Raw genomic sequence first — 20,916 nt, 5'->3', positions numbered from 1 at the left:
GATTAGACAAAGTCAACGTGGATTTATGAAAGGGAAATCGTGTTTGACAAACCTACTGGAGTTTTTTGAGGATGTAACTGGTAGAATAGATAAGGGAGAACCAATGGATGTGGTTTATTTGGATTTTCAGAAGGCCTTTGATAAAGTCCCACATTAGAGGTTAGTGTGCAAAATTAAAGCACATGGGATTGGGGGTAATATACTGGCATGGATTGAAAATTATTTAACAGACAGGAAACAGAGTAGGAATAAATGGGTCTTTTTCGGCGTGGCAGGCAGTGACTAGGGGTACCGCAGGGATCAGTGCTTGGGCCCCAGCTGTTCACAATATATATCAATGATTTGGATGAGGGAACCAAATGTAATATTTCCAAGTTTGCTGACGACACAAAACTAGGTGGGATCTTGAGTTGTGAGGAGGATGCAAAGAGGCTTCAAGGTGATTCAGACAAGCTGAGTGAGTGGGCAAATACATGGCAGATGCAGCATAACGTGGATGAATGTGAAGTTATCCACTTTGGAAGGAAAAACAGAAAGGCAGAATATTATTTAAATGGTAATAGATTGGGAAATGTTGATGTACAAAGGGACCTGGGTGTCCTTGTAGACCAGTCACTGAAAGCAAACATGCAGGTGCAGCAAGCAGTTAGGAAGGAAAATGGTATGTTGGCCTTCATTGCAAGAGGATTTGAGTACAGGAGCAAGGATGTCCTACTGCAGTTATACAGGGCTTTGGTGAGATCACACCTGGAGTATTGTGTGCAGTTTTGGTCTCCTTACCTAAGAAAGGATATACTTGCCGTAGAGGGAGTGCAGCGAAGGTTCACCAGAATGATTCCTGGGATGGCAGGTCTGTCGTACGAGAAGAGATTGAGTTGACTAGGCCTATATTCACTAGAGTTTAGAAGAATGAGTGGGGATCTCATTGAAACGTATAAAATTCGGACAGAGCTAGACAGACTGGATGCAGGGAGGATGTTTCCCTTGGCTGGGGGGGGGGGGGGGGCTCTAGAACGAGAGGTCATAGTCTCAGGATACGGGGTAGGACATTTAGGACTGAGATGAGGAGAAATTCCTTCACTCAGAGGGTGGTGAACCTGTAGAATTCTCTACCACAGAAGGGTGTGGAGGCCAAGTCACTGAATATATTTAAGAAGGAGCTAGATAGATTTCTAGACACAGAAGGCATCAAGGGGTATGGGGAGAGAGCGGGAATATGGCATTGAGGTAGAGGATCAGCCGTGATCTTATTGAATGGCGGAGCAGGCTCGAAGGGCTGAATGGCCTACCCCTGCTCCTATTTTCTATGTTTCTATGCACATGTGCAGAAAAACATTCTGTATTCCCTGTTGACAGTACTGCAAAAGCATGTTTAATTAAAGCATACTTGAGAGTTATGTATAATTCACCAGAACTTAGTAAGTTCTTATTATTTCAAGGTTCCCTGTTTACTTTGCAAAGTGGGGATGGCTTGTAGATGACACCATTGAATCATGTGGTTTGACAAGTTGTGTTACTCGGATTTATTTCCTTACCAATACATAGTATCATATAGCAATGAAGAAAAATGCTGCATTTGTATAGTATCTTATTACGTTCTCAGGATGTTCCAAAGTGCTTCGCATCCAATGATTTACTTTTGAAGTGTAGTCACTGTTATGTAAAGTATGACAACCACTTTGTGCACATCATTATCCCATAAAAAGCAGATGAAAAAATGACCCGTTAGTCTGTATATATTATAAATCAGTTGTGCAAAATCGCAGAATCACCAGAATGAAACCAGGGGTAAAAGGGTTAAATTATGAGGGCAGGTTTCATAAACTTGGCTTGTATTCCCTTGAGTTTAGAAGATTGAGGTTGATCTAACTGAGTTATTCAAAATCGATCGAGATAGGAACTGGACCCAGGGATTACAGTACGGTCATGCTAATGTAACACCCTTATTTAAAAAGGGTAGTAGGCAGAAGGCTGGAAATTATAGACCAGTTAGCCTAACATCTGTGGTGGGTAAAATTTTGGAGTCTATTATTAAGGAGATAGTAACGGAACATTTAGATAAACATAATTTAATAGGACAAAGTCAGCATGGCTTTATGAAGGGGAAGTCATGTCTGACAAATTTGCTTGAGTTCTTTGAGGACATAACGTACAGGGTGGATAAAGGGGAACCAGTGGACGTAGTGTATTTAGACTTCCAGAAGGCATTCGACAAGGTGCCACATAAAAGATTATTGCTCAAGATAAAGAATCACTGGATTGGGGGTAATATTCTGGCATGGGTGGAGGATTGGTTATCTAACAGGAAGCAGAGAGTTGGGATAAATGGTTCATTCTCGGACTGGCAACCAGTAGCCAGTGGTGTTCCGCAAGGGTCGGTGCTGGGTCCCCAACTCTTTACAATCTATATTAACAATTTGGAGGAGGGGACCGAGTGTAACATATCAAAGTTTGCAGATGATACAAAGATGGGAGGGAAAGTGGAGAGTGAGGAGGACATAAAAAACCTACAAGGGGATATAGACAGGCTGGGTGAGTGGGCGGAGATTTGGCAGATGCAATACAATATTGGAAAATGTGAGGTTATGCACTTTGGCGGGAAAAATCAGAGAGCAAGTTATTATCTTAATGGCGAGAAACTGGAAAGTACTGCAGTACAAAGGGATCTGGGGGTCCTAGTGCAAGAAAATCAAAAAGTTAGTATGCAGGTGCAGCAGGTGATCAAGAAGGCCAACAGAATGTTGGCTTTTATTGCTAGGGGTATAAATATAAAAACAGGGAGGTATTGCTGCAGTTATATAAGGTATTGGTGAGACCGCACCTGGAATACTGCATACAGTTTTGGTGTCCATACTTAAGAAAAGACATACTTGCTCTCGAGGCAGCACAAAGAAGGTTCACTCGGTTAATCCCGGGGATGAGGGGGTGGACATATGAGGAGAGGTTGAGTAGATTGGGACTCATTGGAGTTCAGAAGAATGAGAGGCGATCTTATTGAAGGGGCTTGATCGGGTGGATGCGGTAAGGATGTTCCCAAGGATGGGTGAAACTAGAACGAGGGGGCATAATCTTAGAATAAGGGGCTGCTCTTTCAATACTGAGATGAGGAGAAACTTCTTCACTCAGAGGGTAGTAGGTCTGTGGAATTTGCTGCCCCAGGAAGTTGTGGAAGCTACATCGTTAAATAAATTTAAAACAGAAATAGACAGTTTCCAAGAAGTAAAGGGAATTAGGGGTTACGGGGAGCGGGCAGGAAATTGGACATGAATTTAGATTTGAGGTTAGGATCAGATCAGCCATGATCTTATTGAATGGAGCAGGCTCGAGGGGCCGATTGGCCTACTCCTGCTCCTATTTCTTATGTTCTTATGTTTTAAAATGCTAAAGGGACTCAGTAGGGTAGATACAGAGAAATTATTTCCGCTGATGGGGGAATCTAGAACAAGAAAGCAGAATCTTAAAATTAGTGCAAGACCATTTAGGAATGAAATCAGGAAGTACAAAGGGTAGTGGAAATCTGGAACTCGCTTCCCCAAAAGACTGTGGATGTTGGTTCAGTTGAAATTTTCAAACAGGTCGATACATTTTTGCTAGGTAAGGCTATCAAGGAATATGGAACAAAGGCGGGTAAATGGAGCTGAGGTACAGATCAGCCATGATCTAGTTGAATGGCGGAACAGGCTCAAAGAGCTGAATAGCCTATTCCTGTTCCTATGTATTCTTCTTTTGAAAAGAATGTTAAACTTTGAAGAAAAAGACAAATCAAATGCCGTTCTACTTGTTTGTGTGTTTTCATTTTTACCTTTGCGTAGAAAAGGAACCCATTTAATTTTCCAAACCATTTCATGTCCATGGTTTGATTACTTTGTATTTTTTTTAAAACTATGATTACGTTGAATTATTTTAAGTAATTGTTTTTACTCTTGTGTTGCAAGGTCATAGCAGGAATTTGGTATATTTTAGACAACATTGTTTTGTTTTTATTGTCATTGTGGTTAACCACTATTAATTTTTTGTAACTGATAACAGAATAGAAATGTCAGTTATTTTAAGTACTTCCATATCTAATTTGTGCAGAAAGTGGGGGGAATGAGAAGTGTTGTGCAGCATTATACTGTGGTGCAGTCGAGCCATTATTTTCAGTTTGTGGATGTTATTGCGATGGACAAGCAAATCATGGCAGTTAGGGAAGGTCAAGGTTTCAGTCAGTGGCCTTGAAATGGAGATTGGGAGACTGAATGTGAGGCTGAGAAGTGAAAATAGGCTACAGTAGAACTTCTAAGTAGAATTGTTTGTTTCAGAAACCAATAGAATGGATGAGCTTCAGAGCTTCAGCATTTTGCTGCCGATATAGGGGATTAAAAACGATTTAAAAAATTTGCTTCAGAAAGACCATTGTTGGTTTAGCTTACACAATGGCAGCGTATAGAAGTACAGTATTTAAAACCAATCACCACCAGATTATATTTAGGCCTGTGTGCTTTTAAATTAGTGATATAACTGATATCATTCATTGTCCTATTTGAATGTATTGGGGTACTGTTATTTTTTGACTATACGGTACTTTTCATGTACAATAGAAACTTTATCTTTTATTGCATATAGCATGTATATAATGCACAGTTGTTTTTCAATGTAAAATGATGTGCGTTATATACAAAAAAAATTCTGTGAAATTAAGCACAGTTGGCCATTCAGAATTACTAAACAAGGGATGCTATATAACAACATTTACTTCTATTTCACAATGATATAGAGTAAAAACAATGTAGTGCAAGTATATGCCAACATTTGTAATGATTACTTTTAATGAATGTAGGCAAGATTAAGGCTACTACTATGTATGGAATGCTGGAGACACCGTGAAACAGCAATCGATACAAGAGTTTTCTTTAGCTTCAGTAAAGACAGGTAATTTTCATGATTTAAAAATACTAGCTGTTGGCAGTATTAGTGTCTGAACACTTAACATGCTTATACAACATTCCCCTATCTTTTTCACCCTTCTAAAATAAACAAGTTAATGTCTACGTTAAAATAGTGGACAGAGAAATGTCATATGAATGTATTAAATGTTTACCCACCAATATTGTCAATGGTAATTTTTGGACTACTGTTTCCTTTTGTTAAATTTGTGTTAGATTTGGAACAGTGAAATAGAAATAGCCCAACAAAAAGCTCTGAGTGGAGGACAGGTCCTTCCAAGGTATCAGCTCTGGCTCAGTGGTAGCACTCTGGCTTCCAAGTCAGAACGTCATGGGTTCAAGTCCCTCTCGGGAGACTTGAACACATATAATTCAGTGCAGTACTGAGGGAGTGCTGCATTGTCGGAGGTATTGTCTCTAGGGTGGAGATGTGAAACCAAGGCCACATCTACCTGTTGAGATGCATGTAAAAGATTACCATGGCAGTCTTCAAAGAAGAGCATGAGTGTTTTCTCAGTTTCCTGGCTGACATTTATCCCTCAATCAGCGCCACCAGAATGGATTAATTGATCATTTATCTCATTGCTGTTTGTGTGACCTTGCTGTATACAAATTGGCTGCTGCATTTGCCTACGCAACAACAGTGACTGCACTTTTGGGACATTCTGAGGACGTGAAAGATGCTTTATAAGTGCAAGAGCTAGGTCTCTACACTTTAGAGAAGTGTGGACTTAGTGGTGATTTGATCAAGGTTTATAAGATGATGAAGGGACTAGATTATGTTTGTGTCGACAGTTTGTTTCAACTAAATAAGTTAGGGAGGACCAGGGAACCCAACCTTAAGTTATGTAAAGGCAGAACTAGGTTAGATGTTAGGAGGTGGTTCTTTTCCCATAGAATAGTAGACCTGTGGAACGGTCTGCCAGCTTGTGCGATGAACGTTGATTCGCTGAGTTCCTACAAGTGTGAGCTGGACCTATTTCTGGCTAGAGCGGAGATCACCACATATAAGAGATAGTTACCATATAACATTAATCAGAGCCAGAATGGCCTGGACTAGTTTTGATTGCCTAAGGGGGTTGGAATGGAATTTTCTAGATTTTTTTTTTTTCCCCAAGCAGCTTGGGTTTTTAATCTTTTTTTCCTCTCCCAGGAGATTATATGATTTCCGGGTGGTGTGGGGAGTGTATGTCTTGTGATGCACAAGACATCACATTTGTGTGGGACAGGCTGACTGGACCATTAGGTCTTTTCTCATCCGTCATGTTTCGTATGTATATATTTCATATTTAAGTTCTTTCTTTTATATTGGAAATCCTTTGTAAGAATAAACTTCTAAACTAAACAGACTAATTTTAAAAATTGACATTTAAAAAAAAAGTGATGAGTGCATATATGAAAGAAGGAACTCAACTTTTTGGGTGGTAGCTCTCTACCCTAATAGATTTTTTTTTGACAGCATCCTTTCTTTTCTAGGTGCTACTCTACATTGTGATCATAAACTATTCATTTGAGGCCACATAATATTTTAAATTCTCAAATCCTCAACAGCACGAATTACACAAAAAGGAAATTCATTCAAATAGAGTAATTGTTTCCTAGACATGTAATTAAGGCCATTTTCCAAATTCAGTAATAGCCTTGGTAACGTGATGTCAAAGCCCATGCACAGAGAATACTGCAAAAATGATTAAGTAGATTATTTGAATTGCGTATCCTTTTTTTCTCGCTCCCAGTTTAGTCGAGTATCCACAGTATCATCCTTCATGGCAAGATAGGGTCCTCCAGTTTTTGAATATCTCTAGTTCGTAAATGGTCATTGAGGTTGCCATACTATTGTGCCTGTAGTTCCTTAAGTTTTTTCCCCTTCTCAATTTTAACTCTTCTCCTGAAGGAGTATGGTTCCACGAATGCTGTCAGCTCCATGGTATTTTGCCCAATACCCATTCCCCACGGTTAAGCTGAGATGAATGGTGTTGTATATGATGATCCTGACCTCCATAAGTGCATTTTCCAGCAAGGGAAACTGGATAGAGATCAGGAATGAGAACCTTGCTGATTTTCTCTCTCCCATCTTCGCTAGCCTGGGAACGTTGAGGCCAATTGCAATGCTCCCACTGCTATCCTGGCACAGATCAGGATCTAACCTAGGATATTTCTGGTCGCTATTGCTTTATACAACACCACATGATACATTTGTTTTCTGTGGTATCACAAAAGCAATTATAATTCCTTTTGCTTGTATTAAAATTGATGCAGACAGGTGGATTTAAATTGGTTTAAAAGGGATCGATTTGAATTGTTGCTCATCTTTTTTCTCTACACACCTCACACTAACAGTCAGACTGCTAGGAAGACTAGGAAACTGACTGTCTCGTTGATGCTGAAATAAAAAATGAATAATATCATAATAAAGGCACCCAAATATCTGGTGCATCTTTATTACTGTAACATTAATCCTACAAAAATAAACTACTTAGGTTCATTGAAAAAAATGTTTTAAACAATATTTAAATTCTTTTTGCCTTATTGTTTCTTTCCTTCCCGTTCTCCTATTCCCTATCATCTATTTTTATTACATTTTAAACTTTTACTTACATTTTTTTACTGGCTTCCATTGTTCAATTTGAAGGTGGCAGCAACTTTTTGGCAAAAAAAATGGTTCCAAATGCCTTTTTAGCTTATAAAAAGACTGCACAGAGATTGAGAGGGTCACATCATAAATGTCTCATTTTAGATATTATCATTAGAATCTTTGTTGTGTTTTTATGCATCAAAACAGGAGGCTGCAGAGGAACAAATATATTCATCAGCAAATCCTCAGAGCAATAGCATACCTTGACAAGTAAACTTCTTTGCAGCATGCAGAAGGTTATTAAATAGCATACCTTCGGTAATGCTGCGTGGTCTATATAAAAACCTCTGGATATCATGCATTTTTTTCCCACAGGTATTGATCAAGAAGCCATGTAAAATGTGTCTCAATAATAAAATTACTGCTTGCAGGATGGTTTCATCAGATTTACAATTCCATACCATGCAACTGGTTACAGTAGATGCATTGGATTCAGTTTGGTTCAATAGAGTATAATGTAATTTTAACTTAGTTAAAGAAAGAAAGAGAGAATAGTTATATCGTGTCTTTCACAACCGCATCCCAAAGCGTTTCACGGTCTGTGAATTATTTTGAAGCTAGTCACTGTTTTATAGACCAATGGAGCACAGCAAGGTTCAACGAACAGTAATGACATAAATGACCAGGTAATCTGTTTTGGTAGTGTTGATTGAAGGATAACTACCTGCCAGGAGACCAGGAGAAACTCCACTGCTCTTCTTTGATTGGTGAAATGGGATCTTTCATGTCCGCCTGAATAGACGGGACATCGGTTTAGTGTTCCATCTGAAAGACAGCACCTCTGCCTGTACTACACGAAACTGTCAGCCTGGATTTTATGCTCAAGTATCTGGAGTTGGATTTTAAACCCATAACCATCTCAAATTATATAGTAATTACCACATGCTAATTACAAAACAGTCCACGTTGATGTTTATCCTCCACAATTCGTTGTGCACGTTCCGTTCCCATATCCCTTTATCTCCCTTTCCTTCAATCATGTATCTATTCTTAAGTGTCGTCATGTTCTCTGCTTCATTCACAAATTCTGGTAGTGTATTCCACATCGTCACAATCCTCTGCATAATAAAGTCTCTCCTGTTCTCTGTTATAAGTCTCCTACGTTTAATCTTATATCTATGTCCCCTCGTTCTAGACCCCTCAATCACTGAAATCAGTCTGTTTTTATCGGTCCTATCCCTTCGTAATTTTAAATACTTCTATCAAATCACCCCATAATCTCCTCTGTTCTAATGAAAATAGCCCCAATTTTTCAAATATTTCTTCATATATTTATATTTCCTCTTATGGAGAAGCGTCCCAGTGAATTACTCTGTACCTTCTCTATCTCACTAAGGTTTTATGTAGATTCACCATTATATCTCAATTTTTATATTCTATACCTGTTGCCATAAAATCCAGTATTCAATTTGTTTTTTTTTATGGCCTTGAGGTGTTTCTTTTAATGTCTTCTGAACCTGAAACCCCAAAAATCTCTCTGCTCTTCCACATCATCCAGCTTTTCCTATTCAATGTATAAATTTTTTATATATCAAAATGTATCCCCTCACATTCTGTGACAGTGTATGACATCTGCCTTTTTTTGTCCATTCCACCAACTTATCAGAGTTTTGGATGAACTCAAGTTTACGGAGGGTGCAAGGTGGGTGGCTGGCCAGGAGAGCATTGGAATAGTCAAGTCTAGAGATAACAAAGGCATGAATGAAGGTTTCAGCAGCAGATGAGCTGAGGCAGGGGTGGAGATGGTCGATGTTATGGAGGTGGAAGTAGGCGGTCTTGGTGATGGAGAGGTTATGGGCTCGGTAGCTCAGCTCAATCAAGTAGGATGCGAAGGTCGAGAATAGTCTGGTTCAGCCAGGGAGAGGGATGGAGCCGGTGGCTAGGGAACAGAGTTTGTGGTGGGGACTGAAGACTATGACACGGTCTTCCCAATATTTAATTGGAGGAAATTTCTGTTCATCCAATATTGGATGTCGGACAAGCAGCATGACAAATTTGAATTAAAAGATCAGGCCTACCAAAACAGTTTATGTTAACGGTGATGGATGTGGTAGACTCACTTTATGACTAATTTCAACTGACGTGGATGGAGGTGGGATCATTTGGGCTAGGGTTGTGCTAAAGCAAGTGATTAATTTAAAAAAATGTTTAATGTATTTTCCAGAGGAATGAGGGTAAAATTGATATCCCCTTTAAAAAGCATCCCTCTTTTTAAAAAAAAATCCTAATCAAAGATACTGTTTCCACAGAATATCCTCTTCTCCCTCCCCCCCCCTCTCCCAGCTAAGTAACTATTTCGAAATATACTTGTATTTATGTAACACCTTTAATAAAATTGAAACAAGTCATAGTACTCCACACAACAGTTTAATCTTGTTGTGAAAGCAAATATGCCAGCTAGCGACATTCCACAAACATGCAAATGAATGGTCAGTTAATCATTGCTTTTGGTAATGTAGGTTGAGGATGGAGTGTAGGCCAGGACACTGATAGAAGTCCTGACTGCATCCACTGACATCATTATGATGTGGAGATGCCGGTGATGGACTGGGGTGGATAAATGTAAGGAGTCGCACAACACCAGGTTATAGTCCAACAGCTTTATTTGAAATCACAAGCTTTCGGAGCTTTGCTCCTTCGTCAGGTGAGTGAAGGGTTCCATAAAGGCACAGCATATATAGTCAGAGAACAATGCCTGGTGATTACAGATAATCTTTCTAACTGCCCTTTATCACACCTCGGCAGAGAAATAATCACAGCAATCAAAGGAGTGGATAGTGTTCAAACAGGTTAGTCAGGGAAACATTACATCCAAGAATACTGAATACACAAGGGGTCAAATCACAAAGACAGACAGAGAGAGAGAAACCAGACAGACAGACAGAGAGAGAATGACCCGTTGTATTAAAAACATAACTTTTTTCGCTGGTGGGGTTACATGTATTGTGACATGAACCCAAGATCCCGGTTGAGGCCGTCCTCATGGGTGCGGAACTTGGCTATCAATTTCTGCTCGACGATTTTGCGTTGTCATGTGTCTCGAAGGCCGCCTTGGAGAACGCTTACCCGAAGATCGGAGGCTGAATGTCCTTGATTGCTGAAGTGTTCCCCGACTGGGAGGGAACCCTCCTGTCTGGCGATTGTTGTGCGGTGTCTGCATGGTCTCGCCGATGTACCATGCGGGGCATCCTTTCCTGAAACGTATGAGGGAGACAACGTTGGCCGCGTCACAGGAGTATGAACCATGTACCTGGTGGGTGGTGTCCTCTCGTGTGATGATGGTATCTGTGTCGATGATCTGGCATGTCTTGCAGAGGTTGCCGTGGCAGGGTTGTGTGGTGTCGTGGACGCTGTTCTCCTGAAAGCTGGGTAATTTGCTGCGAACGATGGTCTGTTTGAGGTTAGGTGGCTGTTTGAAGGTGAGTAGTGGAGGTGTGGGGATGGCCTTAGCGAGGTGTTCGTCGTCATCGATGACATGTTGAAGGCTGCGAAGAACATGGTGTAGTTTCTCCGCTCCGGGGAAGTACTGGATGACGAAGGGTACTCTGTTGGTTGTGTCCCGTGTTTGTCTTCTGAGGAGGTCTTTGCGATTTTTCGCTGTGGCCCGTCGGAATTGTCGATCGACGAGTCGAGCATCATATCCCGTTCTTACGAGGGTGTCTTTCAGCGTCTGTAGGTGTCCATCGCATTCCTCCTCGTCTGAGCAGATCCTGTGTCTTTGCAGGGCCTGTCCATAGGGGATGGCCTCTTTGACGTGGTTAGGGTGGAAGCTGTAGAAGTGGAGCATCGTGACGTCCGTGGGCATGCGGTAGAGTGAGGTGCTGAGGTGCCCGTCTTTGATGGAGATGCGAATACACAGGATCTGCTCAGACGAGGAGGAACGCGATTGACACCTACAGACGCTGAAAGACGCCCTCGTAAGAACGGGATATGACGCTCGACTCGTCGATCGACAGTTCCGACGGGCCACAGCGAAAAATCGCAAAGACCTCCTCAGAAGACAAACACGGGACACAACCAACAGAGTACCCTTCGTCATCCAGTACTTCCCCGGAGCGGAGAAACTACACCATGTTCTTCGCAGCCTTGAACATGTCATCGATGACGACGAACACCTCGCTAAGGCCATCCCCACGCCTCCACTACTCTCCTTCAAACAGCCACCTAACCTCAAACAGACCATCGTTTGCAGCAAATTACCCAGCTTTCAGGAGAACAGCATCCACAACACCACACAACCCTGCCACAGCAACCTCTGCAAGACATGCCAGATCATCGACACAGATACCACCATCACACGAGAGGACACCACCCACCAGGTACATGGTTCATACTCCTGTGACGCGGCCAACGTTGTCTACCTCATACGTTGCAGGAAAGGATGCCCCGGAGCATGGTACATCGGCGAGACCATGCAGACACTGCGACAATGGATGAACGGACACCGCACAACAGTCGCCAGACAGGAGGGTTCCCTCCCAGTCGGGGAACACTTCAGCAGTCAAGGACATTCAGCCTCCGATCTTCGGGTAAGCGTCCTCCAAGGCGGCCTTCGAGACACACGACAACGCAAAATCGTCGAGCAGAAATTGATAGCCAAGTTCCGCACCCATGAGGACGGCCTCAACCGGGATCTTGGGTCCATGTCACGATACATGTAACCACACCAGCGAAAAAAAGTTATGTTTTTAATACAACGGGTCATTCTCTCTCTCTCTCTCTCTCTCTCTCTCTCTGGTTTCTCTCTCTCTCTGTCTTTGTGATTTGACCCCTTGTGTATTCAGTATTCTTGGATGTAATGTTTCCCTGACTAACCTGTCTGAACACCATCCACTCCTTTGATTGCTGTGATTATCTCTCTGCTGAGGTGTGATAAAGGGCAGTTAGAAAGATTATCTGAAATCATCAGGCATTGTTCTCTGACTATATACGCTGTGCCTTTATGGAACCCTTCACTCACCTGATGAAGGAGCAAAGCTCCGAAAGCTTGTGATTTCAAATAAAGCTGTTGGACTATAACCTGGTGTTGTGCGACTCCTTACATTTGACATCATTATATCACTAGGAGATTAAGGTTTTGTTCAATTAAAACTAAATCAAATCCATTCACTAGTTGCCGTTGAACATTTCCTTTGCATTTGCATCAATGGTTTTGAGATTCATTTTTTAAAATCAAGGATAGAAGATCATGCTCTTAGAATCACAGTGTTACTGCACAGAAACAAGCCATTTGGCCCAAGCCTGTGCTGATGTTTTTCTCTCTTTGAGGTACCTTGCCTAATCCCCCTCCCCGGCTCAGTCCCTGTATCCTTTAATATTCCTTTTTTCTTCAAGCAAATCTAATCCCCTTTTAAAATAATTATGGGCTTTGCTTCAACAATGTTTTGTGACAGATATTTAACATTGTAACCACCCTCTGTATGCAAGGTTTTTTTTCCTAACCATTTTAATTCTTCTTGTGATCATCTGAAATTTGTACCCTCATGTTGCCATTTCACTGACCAGTGGAAACTATTTAACCTATAATAACCCCTTATAATCTTGAATAGCTCTATCAAATCACCCCTCAATCCTGGTAATACCCTAATAAATCTAAGTTGCACTTTTATTACTGTTGTATCCTTCCCATAATGGGGTGCCTAAAACTGTACATAGTACTCCAACTGCAGCCTAATTAAAGGCTTGTACAAGTTCAACACAGCCTCCTTGCTTTTGTACTCTGCATTTCTAGATACAAAACTACTTGAGCTGTCTTTTATGAACTGTGTATCTGCACACCAAAGTTCCTCTGCTCCTTTACACCATTTAAAATCTTACCATTTACGGTGTGTTTCCTTGCCTTATTCTTACTTCCAAAATGAAACTATTTGCCCATCTTGCCAGCCTATTTATGTTCTCCTGTAATCTTGCTGTTTTGGAAAAGTGCAGTACCCTCATGCTGTTGATTAACTCTCCCCATGGATAATCGTTACTTGCTCTTGCCTGCAGTGAATGCATCTGTCACCTGCTTGATGCATTTATGTACTGCAGATTGATTGATGTCCTCTGTAGCAACCTGGAATGAATCTGAGGCATAAAAGTCAGAGCTAAAGTGGCCTTGAAAAGCCACAGACCTGTTGTGCTGTGGTGGGAATTTGGCTGTATATCAGATTGTAGCATGGGGCACAACTCTCATAGCTTTCCTAATGAATATTAGCTTATGCAGACAGAGCTCCTGGAAAACCAAGGTAAGTGCCCGTCTGTCTGTATATGCCATTTGAAGAGTCATAGTGAGTAGCGCAGTTCTCTGGTGCAGTCTCACCTGCCTAGCATCCCTCTATTGCTCCTCCTTTTTGTTTTTTCAGAAAACACAAATAAAGCGTGATTTCCTTCTGTCTGGAAGCCAGAGTAAAAATCGCGGTCGGCAGGTTGGCTTTCCGGCAGCTAAGTAACCTGGGGTAATTTAACTGCCCACCTGCCCAGTTTCTGTCGGGTGGGTATGTTATATTTGCTCCCATGCTCTAGCTTTGGCTATGTTGTTTAGTATTTTATTCACTTTGTTGATTGCTGCATTAGATGGGCATGTTGAGCATCTACTCTACTAAGACTCCTAGGTCTCTTTCAACTTCATCTATAGCAATTTAAACATCATTCATGAAGTACATGTGTTGCCCTTTTTTCCTTCGTATGTGCAGTATTTTACACTTGTCTTCATTAAATTTCATTTGCTATCATTCTGCCTACTTGCATATTTTATCCAACTCATCTTGTCATTTCTGAACTTCCTCCTCTGAATCCATTGCCCCTCCTACTGTGGTATCATCTGCAAATTTGATTTGTCTTTAAAAAATAATTGATACATAGGCATGAGTTCAAAGCAGTAATCTCATCTCAGGACTCATTTTTACGCTCTAATTGATTTTAACTTTATGGCGCTGTTTCATTCACAATAGAAATGACATTTAAATTTCCATGCAAAGACGCAACCATGTTTAAGGAGTGGGAGGGAACATCAGAGGCCATTCTGAAATTTGGAGTGAGAAGGGGACATAATCCATGGGGGAAAGAAACAGGGGGATGGATACATGTCCTCTTTACTGCTGCTCAGTGGTTTCACATATGGATGCAAATAAAGTGTCTTACAGTTTAAACGATGGGGTGAGGGCAAAAGGGGGCTGCAGAAAATTTATTTGCATGGATTATTGTACTTATGCAGTGATTTGTAGTGTTGTAGTATGAGGTATAAAAACTTAGTAACAGCATTACATTTATTACTGTAAGACACTTGCATGGGCTTTGAGGTTATATCAGCATAATGTTAAAATTAGTAAATTACTAATTGATAAAATTTGCTGGAATTTCCTGAAAAACAATATTGATTAAAAGGGCTTTAAAGATTTGATATCTCTTGTTTATTAACAAAAGGACGATACTAGAAGCTGTCATACTCTAACTTTCAGTTAAATTGCTTTTGCAATTTTACCAAATGGTTATAAATAATCAGAACTCTAAATTAACGCTAGTCCACCGTACTAAGTATTTTTATTATACATTGATACGTACCAGTAGAAATCCACTTAGTTAAATGGGCTAGTTGATAATTTTGTTGCTGACAAAAATTTGTTGTCTGGTATTCATTTCTAAACTGAAGTAAAGCTTTTGACACATACTTGAATGTCATGGAAAGTGTATTTTTGTTTTCATAATATTGCAAGAAAGGTGATGCATTTATTTAATTCTTATTGCTGCAAAAACAGTAACTATTACTCTTCTATTATTGTACAGATATTGTGATGCTACAATGTTACATAATTATTGCTCAAACCATGTTGGTTCTGTTCATCCATGTGCAATTTTGTTTTCCGCTATCTTTACGTTCTGTTGATTCATTTTAATTTGCATCTCTGATTTTCTGCAGTGTGAGAAGATGGCAGATTACAGGTTGAATTCATTATTTCTTTTTGTGTTATAACAAAGAAAAGAAGTTTGCTTACCCTGTGAGATTCTGTGATTATCGAGCTTCATTCTCCAGCACGTACATTTTGTTCACTTTATTAGGTAATGGATTTTGCAATTGTTGATTCTGATCTGCCCAGTCCCAAAACTTTAAGTGGCCATTTCTCTGGTGAAGTTTGCACTCAAATGTATGGGATGTTTACATTGGAAATTGGAACACTTTTTCTATTTTGTGCAAACAGCGAAAGCATTGTGCTCTCCCAGGTCAAACAACAAGCATTTCCTTTACTCTGTCCCAAGATGTGCCTTAACCTCGATCTCAAAAGACCATGCATTCTGCACCAGTTTGAATTTTTAAATTTCCCACAACGTTCTTATGGCTATCTGAGTGATGTTTGTTTGTCCTGAAATGTTGACAGTTTTGTGCTATGAGCCGTCAATCACGAGAGCCTTGAATTTACACTGTGGTATGAATGCTTAATGCTTTTGTTTGAAATTCCTCTTTGTTTGTTTAATGGAGGCATTAATCCACTTAAGATAAATTGGTTAATGCTTCTGCTAAAATAGTAAACAATTTTACAACACCAAGTTATAGTCCAGCAATTTTATTTTAAATTCACAAGCTTTCGGAGATTTTCTCCTTCCTCAGGCAAATGTTTCAAGAATGTTGAAACATTTGCCTGAGGAAGGAGAAAATCTCCGAAAGCTTGTGAATTTAAAATAAAATTGCTGGACTATAACTTGGTGTTGTAAAATTGTTTACAATTGTCAACCCCAGTCCATCACCGGCATCTCCACATCATGGCTAAAATAGTAGAGAGGAATTTCAGATGAATATGTTAAGTGTTCTTGTGTTATGTGCTATTATTCCACAGTATAATTTCAAAGCCTAAGAATTGGATTGAAATTGCCCACGGCTGTTTCATATAGGATTCTCACAGCCAGCAGAGGGAGGAAACTTTCATCCCATCAGCTGCAACTGGATTTGAACTTGGATCGCAGAGGTAAAACAATCTGCTGCAGTACTCATTTTCAACAAAATTTGAGATGGTTTAAGAAGAGTTGTTATTATACAAAGACAATTTCAGAACTGCGTATCGCAAATACTTTTTCCAGTGATAAAATATATTTGTGAACATGCAAAAGAGGAAAAAAGAAACTCAACAAGCAAACTCATTCTAATGTTTACTGCTACTTTTGAATTGTTTTTCTCTATTACACTTTGTATTTGAAAATCTTTTTTGTCCTTTAATATTTGAAGCAAATACAGTTTTGTTTTGTTTTTATACAGGTGCAGATTAAATGGTGATTGACCTTTTAATACAAGTCTTTAATGTTGTGGAGTTACAGTTTATAATATGCACACACAGTATTACTAAACACACAAAACCAGAAGGATATTGATTAGGTGCAGGGTTTATACATAACATGCACAAACCAGTCTCAAATTAAAACAAAAGATGCAGGTACTGTAGGTGGATCTTCTAATAATGAAATTAAGAGAGCTGTTATTTTCACTGGGGTTTGGGTTGGGGGAAGGGAGGTTAATCGTAGACATTACTTACTGTAATTTGTGAATGGCGTGGGGCAGGAGTGGCTGTTGGTGTAATAGTAATACTGCTCGTGATTTTATTGGTTGACTTATTTGGTGTCCCATTAGTTATAGCTGGAGTTCTGATCTCCTGGATTGAACTGCAGGGGCTCATTGGTCTTGAGACAGGTGTAGCTGTTTGAATGTGGGGATTACCTAAGTGGATATGGATTTTATTGTCTTCAGTGGTAATTACATTAGGACTTGTGTTCGACTTTTGTATCTGACGCCCTTGTATCCTTTCAGGTGATACTCTAAAGATTGTATGAGCTGTAGTAGCTTCCATTGGCTCAGGGGACAGAGCTCGTTCTGGTGAGCTTGTAGAGCTTGCAGTTACAGCAACTATTTGAATTGGTGACATTGTTCTTTCTGGAGTCATTGAACCACATGAGTCTGGAGTTCTGGATCTTGACATTGTAGTCCTGGTAAGGGGTGACAGGGCACGCTCTGGTGTGGAGTACCCATCTGATAGCTTTGATTTTACAGGTGTGATAGAGGCATTCTGAATAATGGTTATTCTTTGCTTTGGAACACCACAGTTGGGGATAACTGCTGTGCTGGTATAGGAGAATGAATTTTCTAAAGTGGGGCTGGTGATTTCAAGAGTAGCTGTACTGTGCCCATGATCTGGTGTTACTTTTATGTGAAGAGGTTGGCCTTGTTTCTGAGTAAGAACCATTTCACCTGGCTGCACCAGATTTCCATTCTGCTTAGATACGGCTTTTCCATTTTGTGCACAACTTTCTTTGCTCTTCATCCAGGGTATCCATGATCTCTTATTATTATTGACACTGTTTACGGTTAATGAGTTGTAGTTTACTTGCAAGGATTGATCATCATCTTGAGTACTGTAATCAGCCTCTTCACTTTCTATGCATATTTTTCCATTCACAACTGCTTTTTCTAAAGGGATAAGGCTTCTGTAATCAGGTGGTTCACTGTCTAATGCATCAGTCTGGATCTCTTTTGAGCAGAGTTGTAATTCCCCAAATCTCCTGCCATTCATGCCAGGCCGAAGGCTCTTGCTGAACCGTCTGTACCTCTCCAGTTCTTTGGTAAGATTCTCGGTTTCCCTTGCTAGTTCTTTGTTTCGGTTTTCCTGTTGAGTCAACTTTTTTTGCAGTGATGTCTGCTCTGCTTTAAAATGACATAATAAGTCTTCTGTTGCCATATATTCATGAATTTTGTCTTTCAGGGCTTCCACTTCCCTTGTAAGATGGCTTGATTTTGCCTGTTCCTCACTGAGTCTGTCAAACAGGATTTGTTCTTGTGTTGATTCAGCCTTTTCTGCTCGCTTATATCCAGCCAATTCCTTCTTCACAGCCTCAAGCTCCACTGACAATAATTTTAGCTGTTGTTGCTCATCGTAGTACCTATGCTCCAGTGAGTCATACTCATCTTCTGTCTTCATTAGATCATCTTCTACAACCTGCATATCTTTTAATTTGCGTTTAAGCCGTTCAACCTCATGAGTTAATTCTCTGACTTTATTGTCATCCTGCTGTAAACGTGTTGGGGATTTGCCATACTCTTGTTTTCCTTTGTTTTTGAGGAACTCCTTTTCTACTGATTCAAGGGATTGGAGTCTCCTCTTCAGCAGGTTGGACTTGGACAAAAGATCACTTCCTCGTTCTTCTTCTGCTTTTAGCTTCCTCTTAAGCTCATCTCTTTCCTTTGTCAAGCTGTATGTTTTCTCTTCCAATTCTGCTTTGGACTTCAATGCCTTTTTACTTTCCTCAATTAGTTTTTCTGTCACAACTGTAACTTTATTTTCCTCTATTTGAAGTTGGGCATTTGCATTTTGAACTGTATCCTCTGTCTGTCTCATTTTCTCTGCTATATTTTTTCTTTCATCAACCAACATCACAGTTAATGTTTTAAGCTTGCTTAGGTCTTCCTTCATGGCCAATTCTGTTCTCTCCAGTTTGTTTTCAATTGCTTCAAGCTCCCTAACTCGCACTTTTAAGGTTTCCAGTTCATTTGCTAGTTGCTTAGTTAGATTTTTCTCTTTTTCCAGATTACATTTAAGCACGTAACATTCCTGTTTACTTTTACTGAAGGCATCCTCTAATTTTTCCAATTCCATTATTCTCCTCTTCAATTTCTCTACCTCAGTTTTTAGGTTTCTGCTGTGGCTTTCTTCCTTTTCTAACTTTCTATTGAGATCCCTGCACTGGTCCTCCATTTTTAAGAGCTCCTCATCTTTTCCTTCCATTTCCAACACACGTTTCCGCAGGTCTTCCACCTCTGTCATCAAGCTGGAGTTCCCACACTCACCGCGGTTTATTTTCTCCCTCAAATCCTGTAGTTCTTCTTCTGCTTTTTTCAATGATTTATTAGTCTCCTCCAATTCATCTACCTGTCGGCTGAGTGTGGCCAATTTTAGACGGAGCTGTCGATTCTGGCTTTCTTCATTGGTTAATTTGGCCATTGTTGTTTCCTGTTGTTGATAAAATCTACTGGCTTGTGTTTGTAGTTCAATCTCAAAAGCGAGCACTTTATGTTCTTCTTCTATTGCCCTTTCCTCAGTGGCTGTTAATTTCTCCTGAGCTTGCTGTGCAGTGACAGATAGCGCTTGGGTTTTTTGAGTTTGTTGCTTAAGCTGCTCTGAAAGCCGTTGCTGTTCATCTACAAGTATCAATGCAAATGATTTCAGCTTTGTAAGCTCTTCCTTTAGCTTTGTAATTTTTTTGACATTTTCTTGTTCTTTTTTCACCTGGTAGGCCTTTTCTTGGTCAATTAAGTTTTTCAATCTAAAGGGAAAAAAAGCACTGTGAATAAGAAAAGCAGCTTGACTTAAGGGAGAGCTATTTGTCTGTTTGTTGAATCACATTAAGTTCTCTGATACACGTATTGAAATTTACTGTTTTAAAATGTGTAGTTTCCTTTTAAACATCATAAATAGGAGCAGGAATAGGCCATATGGTCCCTCGAGCCTGCTGCACCATTCAATAAGATCATGGCTGATCTTCTATCTCAACTCCACTTTCCTGCCCTATCTCCATATCCCTTGATTCCCTTAGTGTCCAAAAATCTATCTAAACACTTGAATAAAATTATTCGGTCAGTTCCATAAGCAAAAGTAATTTTGAGTGCTCAACATTTAAACTTCAACAACAAAAAGCTGCAGAGGTTGGAAATCTGAAACAAAAACAGAAAATGCTGGAACACAGCAAGTCAGTCAGCATCTATGGAGAGAACAGATAAGTTAATGTTTCAGGTGTAGGCCCTTCTGTCTCTCCATTGATGCTGATTGACCTGCTGAATGTTTTCAGAATTTTGTGCTTTTATTTAAACTTTAATGTTTTGCTGTATTCTGAAATTGTTTTCATGCATAGTCATGGCAAAAAAGTGTTCGAAATGTGTATGTTGAATTAGAAAGGAGAATATAACAAATGCAAGGACCCACAGAACTGTTCCTAATTTGTAGCAGTTCCTTAAATAAATATTTTAACGCCACTATATTTTTCTATAGGGATCAACAAAAATATCCAAAACTGTTTATTATGCGCAATATGCCAACATTTCCTGTAGGTGGAAAAGTACAGATCTTAGCACATTATTGTTTTTCAGAGACAGAGTTCAAAATTAATTTGGCCATATACCCTTTTGTTCAGATCACTGATTCTCTTGCATTGTTTAGTTCATTAAAGGGAAAGAAAATCTGGTGGGTACTTTAATGTGATCTCCTATCTCTATCTTTAAATAAATGATTATATTACCTGGGAAGAAATTAAGCTCTATATTGTCAATTTCTAGCCTCACAGAAACTTGCCATTTCAGCCTCATTCCCTTCAGTTACTTTGTTAACCTATATGACAGGGAAAGCC

General features: G+C 39.9%; 2 protein-coding genes across 8 annotated transcripts in view; one reads left to right on the top strand and one right to left on the bottom strand.

Moving 5' to 3' along the window:
- The window catches only part of cmss1 (cms1 ribosomal small subunit homolog), a 283,142-nt gene that overhangs the window by 14,028 nt on the left and 248,198 nt on the right, over positions 1-20,916 (top strand). The window lies entirely within an intron of this gene.
- Positions 16,668-20,916, bottom strand: part of filip1l (filamin A interacting protein 1-like) — a 106,479-nt gene continuing 102,230 nt past the window's right edge. For both annotated transcript variants that reach the window (XM_067993124.1, XM_067993123.1), the window contains one exon: positions 16,668-19,839. In XM_067993124.1, the coding sequence (XP_067849225.1) occupies positions 17,040-19,839 (2,800 nt within the window). In that variant the 3' untranslated portion in view covers positions 16,668-17,039. The remainder of the gene's footprint in view (positions 19,840-20,916) is intronic.

Source organism: Heptranchias perlo, chromosome 11 (genome assembly GCF_035084215.1).
Source record: "Heptranchias perlo isolate sHepPer1 chromosome 11, sHepPer1.hap1, whole genome shotgun sequence".
NCBI classification, from domain to species: Eukaryota; Metazoa; Chordata; class Chondrichthyes; order Hexanchiformes; family Hexanchidae; genus Heptranchias; species Heptranchias perlo.
This window is presented reverse-complemented; position numbering and strand designations above follow the sequence as displayed.